Source organism: Dendrobates tinctorius, unplaced genomic scaffold (assembly GCF_039654945.1).
Source record: "Dendrobates tinctorius isolate UK_male_01 unplaced genomic scaffold, ASM3965494v1 ptg000152l, whole genome shotgun sequence".
Taxonomy (NCBI): domain Eukaryota; kingdom Metazoa; phylum Chordata; class Amphibia; order Anura; family Dendrobatidae; genus Dendrobates; species Dendrobates tinctorius.
Window position 1 is genome coordinate 443,624 of NW_027361819.1, and position 13,683 is coordinate 457,306.

At 43.0% G+C, this 13,683-nt stretch overlaps 1 protein-coding gene across 2 annotated transcripts in view; it reads right to left on the minus strand.

Annotated features, from left to right (window-relative positions):
- Positions 1 to 5,864: 5,864 nt before the first annotated feature.
- The window catches only part of LOC141050657 (uncharacterized), a 75,628-nt gene continuing 67,809 nt past the window's right edge, over positions 5,865 to 13,683 (minus strand). For both annotated transcript variants that reach the window (XM_073547247.1, XM_073547248.1), the window contains exons 11-14: positions 13,061 to 13,393; positions 11,406 to 11,714; positions 8,150 to 8,506; positions 5,865 to 6,995 (exon numbers count right to left, since the gene is read on the minus strand). In XM_073547247.1, the coding sequence (XP_073403348.1) occupies positions 6,985 to 6,995; positions 8,150 to 8,506; positions 11,406 to 11,714; positions 13,061 to 13,393 (1,010 nt within the window). In that variant the 3' untranslated portion in view covers positions 5,865 to 6,984. The remainder of the gene's footprint in view (positions 6,996 to 8,149; positions 8,507 to 11,405; positions 11,715 to 13,060; positions 13,394 to 13,683) is intronic.

Sequence of the window (13,683 nt, forward strand, 5' to 3'; positions counted from 1 at the left end):
TTTATATCCCACTTTCTCAGTTCCACTTTGGAACTCGCAGCTCTCCGGCACCCCCCTTACCCTCAGGTCAGCCAGGGAACTGCACCTAGGTTAATTAGTCGCTGGACGGGCTGCTTGTTGTGCGCGGGCAATTAGGCTACTGCAGTAAGGGAATTATCAATGCTGTGGCCGCAGCCCCCTTATTCAGCAATATAAGACCCTTCTGGACTGCCAACTAGCCGCAACAACCATACATAACACGCTGCCACCAGCTCCTGGTTTCTCCGCTTAAGTTATAGACTCAAGGGAGGGGTTCGAAGCCAACCCACACAGTAGCATAATTATCTAAACAAGGCGTATAGTTAGTTTCTTAGAGCATGGAGACAAACTGAATAATTTTATAATTTATTTCCCAAAATGAGGGCAGTGATTACAGATGAAAGTTGCTATAAAATTAAGACATAAAATATGTACAATAGACAAGTATAAAACAAAATGGATGAAAGAAGAAAGTACACTCACATGTGGTCAGTTGGTGTTAGGCATCCCATGTGGCTTGGGGGAGGGGCGGTTAACCAAACGTCGCCGCTCAGCTGCACGTCTCTCTGGCACAAGGACTTAAGCTGCTCTGAACTGGTTTTGCCAAGGGAATGCCTTATAGACTCTGCTGTGTCACATCACGGAAGTCTGGAGAGGGTCTGCCGCCTACTCTTGGATTTAGAATCAAACTACAAAACTTAATATAACTATCTCGCAGGAGGAAGTTCGCACAAACACGCACATGGTATCATTCTTTGTAGTTTGTTGAGTTCAATAATTCAAGCCCAAATATGCAGTATTTCGGACACACCGTTTAGAAGGAATCCATATCTCATTTTCTGGGGGTCCGAGAATTGTGAAACTTAGGGGTTTAGAAAGCCGGCTTTGTGCCCTTTGCAGAAATGTGAGTTTCATATCTCTGCTGCGTATGGTTTTTGCGGTACAGTCTCTTTAATATCACCCATATACTGGCATACAGCCTGTGCTTTTAGAACAAAGAGATCCTTCCCCCCTGCTCTTCGAGAGGAAGTTGTTGGTTTCAGGTTAGGCCTCTTTCACACTTCCGTTTTTTACAATCAGTCACAATCCGCCAGGTTTTGAAAAAAAACGGATCCTCAATTTTTTTTGAGGATCCGTTTTTTTCCCATTGACTTGCATTAATGGCGGATTGTGACGGATTGCTGTCCGTTGCATCCGTTTTTGTGAGGATCCGGCAAAAGTTGCTGTCCGTCAACATCCTCAAAGATTTCAAAACGGAGCTTGTAACGTTTTTTTCTCTGGCGGATCCTGCAGACACTGATTTAACCCGAATTTCTTTCTGGGTGCCGGACAAAACAAGACAAAAATTCTCTCTCTCTCTCTCTCTCCCCGGCCAGCAGTTCCTTTAAATTTCTTCATTTTCAGGATCCGTCTAAAAACGGATCCTGTGCTATCCGTTCACATCAGTTGAGAACGGATCCGCTTGTCCGCCTTTTTGGCGGATTATAACTGATGCAAAAAACTGAAGTGTGAAAGAGGCCTTACCAGCCGCACAGGTCTGATAAGACGGAAGGGGGGGTTGCGGGGGCTGCTGCAAACGCTGGCAGTCTACATTGTCATCTGAAGGGTAGCACTGGGAGATTTTCTAGAAGGTTCTAGAAACATATCTTACAGAAAAAACAACATCATACTTTACAGACATTGTATATCACAGTCATTCTTTCTGCTATAATCATTATCTCTTTGGTTACTTTGATAAAACATTTATTGATGAAGTTATCCTGGACTATTCATAATCTCTAAAGACCTTTTAAGACTGGTTCATGCAACTGCTGGAGTGTTCACCAAATATAGCGCCTTGCTAACACATGCTTTAGCACCAGCTGTCTTACCTTGCACTAGAGTCAGCTCCATCTAATTACCTTCCAAGCAAATCCTGTCTGCTTTCTAATCATCAACTATTATTGACAAACTCAGACCAGTGATTCTCGTTGCTATGTGTCTCTCAGCTCTGTTGTGTCAAGCCACAAGTTGCGCCTTCATCTATATCAGATGTTGTTTACACCTTTATCTCTGCCAGCAAGGTACCCATCTATATTATTCTTTGCTAGTCTGTTTTCCACACTTGTAACTCTTCTGTTTCTGTGAATAACTGCATCTTTACTGCAATATACCCGATTGCCTTACATCTACTATTACTTTGTATAAGTGCATTTCTGTTGCAAAATACATGATTGTCTATACATCTGCTGTTTACTGTGTATAACTATATAAAGTGAGAGAAACAAAATAGGAATCTTGTGGGTATGATACCTTTTAATGGCTAACAAATAATAGTGAATGTTGTTACAAAGCAAGCTTTCGGGACTGCTTACGTCCCTTCATCAGGCTGATATGACAAGATATTTGAAGAAACCTTATTTATATACAGTTTAAAGCACAACATTTCAATAAACAAACAATGAGCTTGGAGAGAGAATCCTTAATTAGGTAAGATTAGATAGGTAGTGTGAAAAGTTCTGTGAGATCAAAGGGCTACTTGGAGGACATAGCTCAGATATGGTAATGAGTCATAAAACCTTCTGACAAATTGAGTCCTGTGTGAATAGAATCAAAGATTGTAATGAATTTGTGTTCCCACACTCTCCCATGTGTCTGCGATTTAAAATTGCCTTTTAAAATGACAACTTTCATGTTGCCTATGTTGTGTCCTGGACCACAGAAATGTTTGGCCACAGGTAAATGGTTTTTTGTCTGTAATTGTATGACGATGAGACCTCATCCTTGCTCTCAGTCTCTGTCCTGTTTCTCCAACATAGAGGCCACCCACAGGACATATATTGCATAGAATTAAATACACCACATTGGAAGAGGAACATGTGAATGTCCCTGGGATCTTATAGTCCTGCTGTGTGTTGGGAATTTGGATTTTGTCTTTGGACGCTATATGAATGCAGGTTTTGCATCTTCTCCCATTGCAAGGATATGTTCCTCTTGGTGAATCAGAGGGCATTGACCTTCAGATAATGATGTTTCTTAGATTGGGAGGTTGTCTGTAACATAGCAAGGGGGGGTCTTTGAATAGTGTTTTTAACCGGTCATCCTTGTGTAGGATATGGTGAAGTTTCTTAGCCATTTTTCTGAGTATTTCAAGCTGTGGGTTGTAGGTCACTACCAGAGGTACACGATGATTTTCCTCTTTTTTTCTGTGTTGAAGTACTTGACTTCTAGGGATCCTTGTGGCCCTAACGATCTGATCATCAATGGAGGTGGGATGGTAACCTTGATTTAAAAATGACATTTTAAGCTGGGTTAGGTGTTCATCCCTGTCCTTGGGACTGGAACAGATACGGTTATATCTGAGGGCCTGGCTGTAGACAATGGATTTCTTAATGTGTTTAGGATGGAAGCTGTCCCATTTGAGGTATGTGGGATGGTCAATTGGTTTCCGATATACTGATGTTTGGAATGAACCATTTTGGGTTTTTATGGTGGTGTCTAGGAAGTTGATTTTTGTTTTTGAATGGTCTAATGTCAAGTTTATGGTTGGATGAAATTTGTTGAATTTGTCATGGAAATTTAGAAGTTCTTGTTCAGGCTCAGTCCAGATTATTAATATGTCATCAATATAACGGAAATAGGCAAAGGGTTTGATGGAGCAGGATGTTAAAAAGTCACTTTCCAGTTTAGCCATGAAGAGGTTAGCGTACTGGGGTGCCATTTTACTTCCCATAGCGGTGCCGGTGCGTTGTAGGTATAGCTCCTCACCGAAAGAGAAAAAGTTGTGTGTGAGGATGAATCTGGTAAGTGCTATTACAGACTTGGAGGGGATCCCATTGGCCTCAAGAAACATTCGGCAGGCGGCTAGTCCATATAGATGTGTATAACTATAACTCAGTGACAAGATATCAATTACCCTATACATTTATGTTGCTTTTTCTGCTGCATCTGGTGCTTCCAGCTGTGCTTGCTCATCTCCATCCTGAATAACCTGATGTCACTATTGTTGCTCTCTGGCAAATCCATTACCATTGTATCATCACCTCTGGAATATGCTGATCACCCTGACCTACAGCCAAGAGAACCCACCTCACCAGGTGAACCCATAACACTAAAAAAGAGCCTCTGCCATCTAAACTCACTTCACAATGGCTGCAGTTGCTTATGTTGTTCCAAGATTCTTAGAAAATGTATTGTTCAGGTCTAAGATGCCAGGTTACACCATCTTGTTGATGATTGTACAGCAGCTCCTAAAAGGTAAAGCTCTAAACCAACACTATGGCTTTGGTCATGCTATAACTGATGTCCACCTTAAATCTTGACTTGCAGATATTGATTTCAAATACAACCTCTGGCTTCTTGCCCGTTTACACTGGTGGATTTCAGGTCATCAACAAAGTCAAAGTCAAATCATACAGCACCTGTTTGCCTGTCTGTATACAACGATGGCAAGCAATGATGGGAAAATATTGCTCATCTTTATATACATTACAAGTTATTAGCAGCATATCCCCTGTATACACAGGACGGGCGATGTGCTGTTGATAAATTGATTTTTAAACATGTATAAAATAAGCGTTATGGTCGTTCAGCACTGGGTTGCTGGCCTATTTACACCAGCAGATAATCGGGAATGAGCGTTGCCGAACTCCTAGTTTGCTGATTATTTTCTCCTGTAAATGGGCCAATTGAGTATGGATCAGGGACACTAATTGGTGTTTACGTGAATAAGATCATGAAGAGGTTATCTGATGTGAAAAGAGAATTGGCAAAGTCATTTTCATAATAAAGATCCATTAGGAACAAAGATATCCTAAGATGTCCCTGAGGTCAACACCAAGGCATGCAATGGTTCCATACACGGGGAACAACGGACTCCAAAACTAAAGATTCTTGATTCAGACTCTTTGGATCCTGCTGAATAAAAATGTGCCTCCACTAGGTTGAGGAGTACATCTAGCGGAGAATACAGTCCATGGCTCATGGAATACCTTTGAGAGGACTCTGTCCTTCCTTCCCACTATGACACTGTCCAGTCATAAAAAGGCCGTGTCATAGTGAAGAAAAACTAGACATCAACAGTTCTGACTGAAAAAAGGCACCCATTGAGGTCAGAACTCTGCAAGCAAGGTTACGTGAGACTTGTCTGTAATGACCACGTTGACAACAACTAACTGTCCTTCCGATCAGTAGTAGTAGGTCTTCAGTCTTCGACTACTCCAGCGATGCTCCTCACTCTGATGACGATGTCTGTCTTCTCTATTAACATTTTACTAACAGAAAGTCCCACGAGGGAGGCGTGATCACAGGAGACAGAGAAAGTCTTGTGCCAACCTCTATCTGTCTCATGTGACAATACCTCCAGCTTGGGACTTCCTCTTAGTAAAGGGGTTAGGAGAAGTGGTGGACAGCAGCATTAGATTGAGGAGCATTGTAGGAGCAACTGAGGACTGAAGAGCTATTACATGTGTTACTAATATGGAGGAACGGTGGTGTGGTCACATGACCATGCTTGCACAGTTCTGACCTCAGTGGGCAAATTAATGTGGTCGTCCACTTCTTACTACCCATCCTGCTTTATTACGATTGGAAAGTATTATAGTGGGAAGGAAGTACACTCACAGAGCTTAACAGCATCAAACGCACAGTTGAGTGATAAAAATAGTGATCGGTCGCCAGTAATTTTAGCATTCTGCATCTCCACAATGGGGTAGAGAAAAAAAATGTTTTAATGTATATTCCAGAAACATTTTGCAGAAATGTACAGCTTATAACACTAAAATTCTTGAAAGATCCTCGTTAAAGACTAAATGTAACCACATTTTCTCAAGTTGACCTGGAGACACAATGTAATAAAGGCTAAAGAGTGGAATACAGTTTTTATTTATTTTTTTAATTTAACCTCCCCGTTTTAGAAATATTAGCAAACAACATATTTGTCTCCTAATGAGTTAATTTTTGATATGTCCATGTGAGCATTATCAAATAATTGTTATTGGAGGTGTGTCCTTTTTACTCCTGAATGATGTTGCACAGTCATAAGCAGCCAGCAACACACAGGAGAAAAAAGAACACGCCCCCACCACAGCTTAGAGCAGGTATCTCAGTATGTGAGATGTAATTATACAGCCCTGATCTCCTTGTCTAACCTCTTGCATGATTAGAAATTGCTGGCAGGAGAGCACAGATGAGGAGCACCTTCCGGAAAAGACTCTGGCAGTCAATGTTTGATATATTATATTAAAGGTTTATAGTATTATTGGTGAACCTCAACTGGACCAGGACCTTAGTGCGAAGCAGTAAACTCAAAGCATTTAGATAGTAACTCATACTATTATACGCCATCAACATGAAACTACATTTATAATTGAAATTGCAACATCATAAAGGAAAAATTGTGGAATTATAGAGTTCACAAGATTTTCTAAATATCTGGATTTACTCAGAATCGGCTGTTCTCAGTGAGGTCATTAATGGTCGTCTGAGGAAGGTTCTCCCACTGTAAAAACGTTGACAAATCATCAAAATCCGCTTCAGGCAGCTCCTCTGTAATCACCTATCAATGACGTCCCCGATGTGCTCGATGGGAGACAAGTCCGGAGACGCTGCAGGTCATGGGAGCATGGTTAGGCCACGCAGGCTGCTCACAGTAGCACAAGCGACATGCGGCCTGCTCTGGTCCACAGCAATGAAAATGGATTTTACATTGGAACATTGTCAAATCTCACAGTTCACATGGTAAATATGTAACAATGCAAGAAGGGTAGTAACTGAGAGAGGAAAGAGGGAAAACGGCTCGGTCACAGTGCAGCCCTCACTACTATGGTGCAGCCTACACCTCCATAAGTGCCATTGTGTTGGGAACTAATCACTTGCATTAGATAGACCGTGCCCAAAAATGGGTGAAAATCTTCTTTATTCTGCCATGTACTGCAACGCTTCGACCAACCACAGGTCTTTTTTAAAGCACAAGAACTTTCTTCTGTTTTACTTTTCTCCTGTTACAGAAATTTGAAAAAGTTAAAATTTAAAGAAGTCAAAGATACAGAAATACAACTAAAAATGATAAAAGAACATTCCTTGGGAGAAATATGGTATTCCTTATGGGAGAAGTGTCTTTTATCTACAGAAATAATAGCGGTTAGAGGTCCTGCAATGGATATTCACCACCGTCCACAGGATACGTGACCAATATCTGACTGATGGGATCCGATCTCTAGAGCAGGTGCACTGCTCGGCTTTCCATCGACCACATAGAGTAGAGTAGCCAGACACACGCGCGACCACCGCTATCCTTCCCACTGTGGTCGTGCCAGGCCTCCCTCCCGCTTGGAACCCCCAGTATTGTGATTAGTGGGGGTCCTGGCATTCAGGTCCCTCATAAACAAAGCTTTATTGAGTATCTTGTTGATCATTTTCCATTGTTGCAGAAATCTTCTAAATTTTCCAGCATTCTCTCTCTTGTATTGAAAGAAGTGCAAATTCTCTTACGTCCCATCCCTGGTATCAGTGTTTCCCGTTTGATTTTTTTCTGGACAATTTACTCAAAAATCATAGACACGCCAACATATTTTACTGACACATTAGTATCATCATTATGGGGCCATTTTTCATAGATGGACATGTCGGATAATGGTTGTAAAAACAAGCACTTTAGCAGTTTGCTGCTTATTACACTTTGCAGCTGGTCTTGAGATATTATCACTTTTCTTTGTGTTTCCAGTTCATTGCCCAGGAGACCGACCACCGCTGCCGTCTCACTGTCCTGGCCAGCTTCAAAACAGCGCTTACTAGCTTTATAGAAAAGGTCTTGGTGGCACCGGGTATGTTAGTGGTGTTCGGTGCCCAAGGCAACGGGATGTGAGCAAAAGTATTAATATCTCAGGTACGGATGAAAAAATTGCAAAATTGCTTCTATTTACAAGTACTATCCGACAATACTATACTATTATTAGGAAAGGAATAATAATGAGATTGTAAATGATATTTGTCTGCAGCCTATAAATCTGAGAGCGTACTCTGATGACTTGCACTATCTGTCATTGCTACACCCGGGACCCACCCCAGGGGACAGTATCCTCATATGCCCCATACTGGGGAGTTGTTGTAATGTCACTGGCTATTTGTTATATATTTCTACCACATAACTCACCGATGTGTAGGGGTCCGGTGCTCCGCTCTATGGGGCGCTCCTCGCTGGGATGCTCCACTCTGCAGAGGATTTCTGATCCTTGGTGTGAACTTATTTTTGGGGTAAAAGTCAATGACGCTTCACGGGAATAAGTGTTATCTTTCTTTCTCTTCTCTTTCTCTGATATCTTGTAAGTTCTGTACATATATAATGATGATGTTCTTGGCAGTTCCGTCACATTTCCGTCTTTCTTTGTGAACCAGATAACAGATAGAAGATCCGGGAAATATCCGGAGATATCACAGGTCAGGGTGGCTGATTTGCCATCTTCCAGCTCGGAGACATTGATAGATCCGACATGTGGACGCCAGGGAAGATCTGTATAAAATTATTAAGATGATTTCGACATATAATTGACATTAGATAAAAAAGGAAATAGATAATAGATAAATAACAGATAGATGATAGATAGATAGATACATACAGGGCCGACATCAGGGCATTACTCACCTGACTGGGGCCCCCATCGGGCCCGTCTCTTCTTCTCATCGGGGCCCCAGTGGCAGGCTTCCGCTGGTCGGCAGCATTCTGCCGATGCAGTAACTGAACCTGCGTCCGTGACGCAGGTTCAGTCAAACTCTATTGCCGTGCGGGCCCTCACGGCAATAGTTAAAAACCGCCAGCCAATCGGAGGCTGGCAGCTGACGTCTGCGCGCATGTCGCCGGCGTATGACGTCATTATCATTCGCCGGCAAGTGCGCCCTTGAACTGTATGGAGGAAGCATCGGCGCAGGAGCGCGGCCAGGTAAGGAGAAAGGTTTTTTTCTAATTGCAAGTGGCACGAGACACTGGGAGACACTGTGGCAGGATGGGAGACACTGTGGCAGGATGGGAGACACTGTGGCAGGATGGGAGACACTGTGGCAGGATGGGAGACACTGTGGCAGGATGGGAGACACTGTGGCAGGATGGGAGACACTGTGGCAAGATGGGAGACACTGTGGCAAGATGGGAGACACTGTGGCAGGATGGGAGACACTGTGGCAAGATGGGAGACACTGTGGCAGGATGGGAGACACTGTGGCAGGATGGGAGACACTGTGGCAAGATGGGAGACACTGTGGCAGGATGGGAGACACTGTGGCAGGATGGGAGACACTGTGGCAGGATGGGAGACACTGTGGCAAGATGGGAGACACCGTGGCAGGATGGGAGACACTGTGGCAAGATGGGAGACACTGTGGCAGGATGGGAGACACTGTGGCAGGATGGGAGACACGCTGGCAGGATGGGAGACACTGTGGCAGGATGGGAGACATGCTGGCAGGATGGGAGACACTGTGGCAGGATGGGAGACACGCTGGCAGGATGGAGACGGATGGGGCAGGATCATGGGGCAGGATGGAGACAGATGGGGCAGGATCATGGGGCAGGATGGATACAATGGAGACAGATGGGGCAGGATCACGAGACAGATGGGGCAGGATGATGGGACAGGATCACAAGACAGATGGGGCAGGATCACGGCACAGATGGGGCAGGATGATGGGACAGGATCATGAGACAGATGGGGCAGGATCACGAGACAGATGGGGCAGGATCACGTGGCAGGATGGGACATCACATGGGGGCAGAATGGATACTCATGAGGGCAGGATGGGAGAACGTATGGCTGGAGCCAGGAATGAGACACACGGGGGCCAGGATGGGGGATATTATTACCATAGGGGATAATTAAAGGATATTATTACTGCAGTGATGTGTTTATTTTATTTTTTGAGGATAATGTTTTAAATAGGGGGGCGGTCCTGTTACTGTGTAGCATGACACTATACACCAGATGAAGAAAAAAAGGTGACAGTTTAGAAGTTGGGAAAAAATTAAGTAATGTGTTCTGCAAGCAGTGCTCTAGATAACTGTGTTATTTCCTGCAGAGACGAGTTCTGGCTGGAAGTGATGAAAAGCAAAGATGAAGGACTTCACCTACAGACGTCACTGGTGAGTCAGTGTGTTACCTGTACACTGACACTATACTATGTACAGAGATCCTGTGTACAATGTCACCAGTGATCCCTGTATTACCTGTACACTGACACTATATACAGAGCTCTTGTGATAAATGCCACCGGTAAACACTGTATTACCTGTACACAGACACTGCATACTAAGTATAGATCTCCTGCGTATGATGGCACTTGTGGTGATATTAGTATTGTGTTTTTTTAATTAATGATCAGTATTGTAGTATTCAGTCACAATGTGGTGGTAATTAGTGATGAGCGAGTATGCTTGTTACTCGAGATTTCCGAGCAAGCTCGGGTGGTAACCGAGTATTTTGGGTGTGTTCGGAAATTCAGTTTGAGTCCCCGTAGCTTCATTATTTACGGTTGCTAAACAGCCTGAATACATGTGGGATCTGCCTGTTTGTTAGGAAATCCTAACATGTATTCAGGCTGTCTAGCAGCCACAAATCATGCAGTTTTGGGGACTCAAACTGAATTTCTGAGCATGCCAAAAATACTCAGAGACCACCCGAGCATGTTCACTCATTACTAGTGGTAATATGTGGTCTGGTCATGGTGTGGTGGTATTTATTCCTTGCATGTGGTATTATTGGTCACCATGTGGTGGTAATATGGTGACTGGTCATGGTGCGCTAGTATTTGTCCCTTGTATGTGATATTATTGGTCATTTTAAAAATTGAAAAATAAATACAAATATACCTAAATTGTATTGGATATTTTAACAAATGATTAATAGTAGATCTCATCTCCTGAGATCTTGGTGCTGAGATCTCCATTTGCGCATGCGCTCCACCCGACACCCATTTTCCCAGAGTTCACTGCATAGGAAATCATGGAACTACGGGGGGTCTGGCATTTCACAAAATGTAGGCAGAGCCCCCACAACACAGGACACCCGCAGCATCGGAGACCCACAACACCGGAAACCTGCTGTGGCATGCCACACATCGGAACACCCCCTCATCCCAGCCTGTGGCCTGCAGCAACGCTCCACTCTTGCCTGCGCCAGCAGCGACTCTGGGTCCCCGCTTCACCGAAGTCACCCCGGTAAGCAATAAGACCGTTTTATTAAAAAAAAGGTTTTTTCCTATTTTTCTCCTCAAAATTTGGGGTGTGTCTTATAATCCGGAACTTCATATAATCCGCAAAATACGGTAGATAAATAGATAGATAATAGATAGATGAATAGATAGATACTGTAGATACATAGATATATAATGATGGATAGATAATAGACAGATATCCTCTTTACCTCTGACACCCAGTGATTTTGTCTCTGACGTCTCCATACTCTCGTGTTCCCACTCTACAATGATTTTCATCTCTGGATCTTTGAATTGATAACCAGGAATCTGGACGGCACTGGTGACCTCATATGTCAGATCCTCGTCCTGTGCACTGATTGTCTCCACAGCTGATAATCCATATTCACCAGACTGATCTTCTCTATACCAGGAGATTTTTATATCTTTAGGGTAAAACTTCTGTAGATTCAGAGAGAACTGAACACGAGATTTATCTGCCGTAGTGATCTCTATAGGGGCCGACATCTGGGGTTTACCTGGAGGAGAATAATAAAAGATCTGATTGTAATAGTTGCTGTGAAAATAGTCATATAAAGTAAATGTATACATTAGATACAGGAGCTTCTCATAAAATCAGAATATCATCAGAAAGTGAATTTATTTCAGTTCTTCAATACAGACAGTGACTCTCCTCTATTCTATAGAGTCATTACACACAGAGAGATCTATGTCACGGGGTTATTTCTGGTAGTGTTGATGATTATGGCTTACAGCCAATGAGAACCCAAAAGTCATTATCTCAGGAAATTAGAATACTTTATAACACCAGCCTGAAAAATGATTGTAAAATCTGAAATGTCGTCCTACTGAAATGTATGATCAGTAAATGCACTCAGTACTTGGTCGGGGCTCCATGTGTATCAATTACTGCATCAATGCGGCGTGGCATGGAGGCGATGCAAAAATGAGTACACCCCACATCAAAATCTACTTGTCTAGTATTTTGTGTGACCTCAATGATTTTTAAGGACAGCACCAAGTCTTCTACAGCCTGGACATCTCTGTGAGATAGCTGCAGTTTCGTTGCTGCGTGGACTTTAGGAGAGTCTCTCTTCTCCCCCATGAATGCCATTTCTCTGCAGTGCACGCCGTATTGTGTCACGGGAAACACTTACTCTGGTTCAGCTTTCTACTACTTTAGATAACTGCAGTGAATTTGCATGTCAATTTTCTTCAACTCTTCTCATCAGACTGTCCTTATGTTTGGGTGGTAACTTCCATGAGCGGCCTGGATCTTTGTTACATTTTTGTATCACTTTTGCTCCAGTATCTGACTGATAAGTAAAACTTCACTGATGCTCTTGTAGCCTTTACCTTTCTTGTGTAAAGAAATTATTTTCCTTCTCAGGTCTTGGGACATTTCTCTTCCACATGGTGCCATTGCTGACAGCATGAAATGGGAAGGGGTGTTCTTTGCGTCTGCTGGACACCTGTGCAACATATAATTAGACTTACCTGTGGTTGAATTCTTATTAGTTAGAATTTTATAGTCTAAACTTTTACTTTGCTCCTAAGACTTTCATTGGAGTGTACTCATTTTTACAATGTGGTCCTGAATTAGTGTATTAGGAAAATTACTTTTTGGGCTGTGCAAAATAACAAATCTTGTTTGCAATCAATGGCACACATTTGTGGGAGTGTTTTGTAGTATGGAATCCCATAGAAAATGTTGATTCTGAAAGAAATGTAAAGGTTTTCTAACAAACCTGTTGGGGTGTACTCATTTATGCGGGGCACTGTATATATACATATGTGTGTATATTTTGATTGTATGTTTCGTTTTAAGTGAAAAAAGCTGTACAAAAGTGATTCATACACTCACCATAGACTTGTAGCCGCCCCGTTCTTCTCTCTATGGGTGTCTCCAGGGAGGGGTGCTCCACCAGACATATATATTCTGCCCCCTGATGTGTCCGCAGGTCGGGGGTGATGGTCAGACTGGCTGTACGGCTGTAGGTGTTATCGGCTGCTCTCCTGGATGTTATTCTCTGGTTATCGTCAGTCTCTTCATGTGACTGATCTCCATCACGTCTCATCCATTTCACAGTGACGGCATCCGGGAAATACCCCGACATATTACACTGCAGGACGGCCGGAGAGCCGAGAAGGAGACGGGGGATCTGAATCTCTTCTACAATGAGAGTCCATCTGTAATCTACAGAACAAGAACATGGCATTAGGATGTATAATGTACATATATTTTTCTTTTCACCAGAGTCTCCCATCTGTAGTCGCCCTGTACTGGCTGGAGCAGAGCTGCTGAATCTCTCACTTTAGAGAAACAGTAACTTGTTCACCAAGCGCTAGACTTTGATCCCAACACAAGGATATTCCTCCATCAGCTCATCCATCTGTGTCTGCTACTAAAGACTAAAAATAGGAATCTTTTGAGGACATGTACACATTTTGTCATAACCCTCGGCTTTCAGCAATTGTCACAATTTT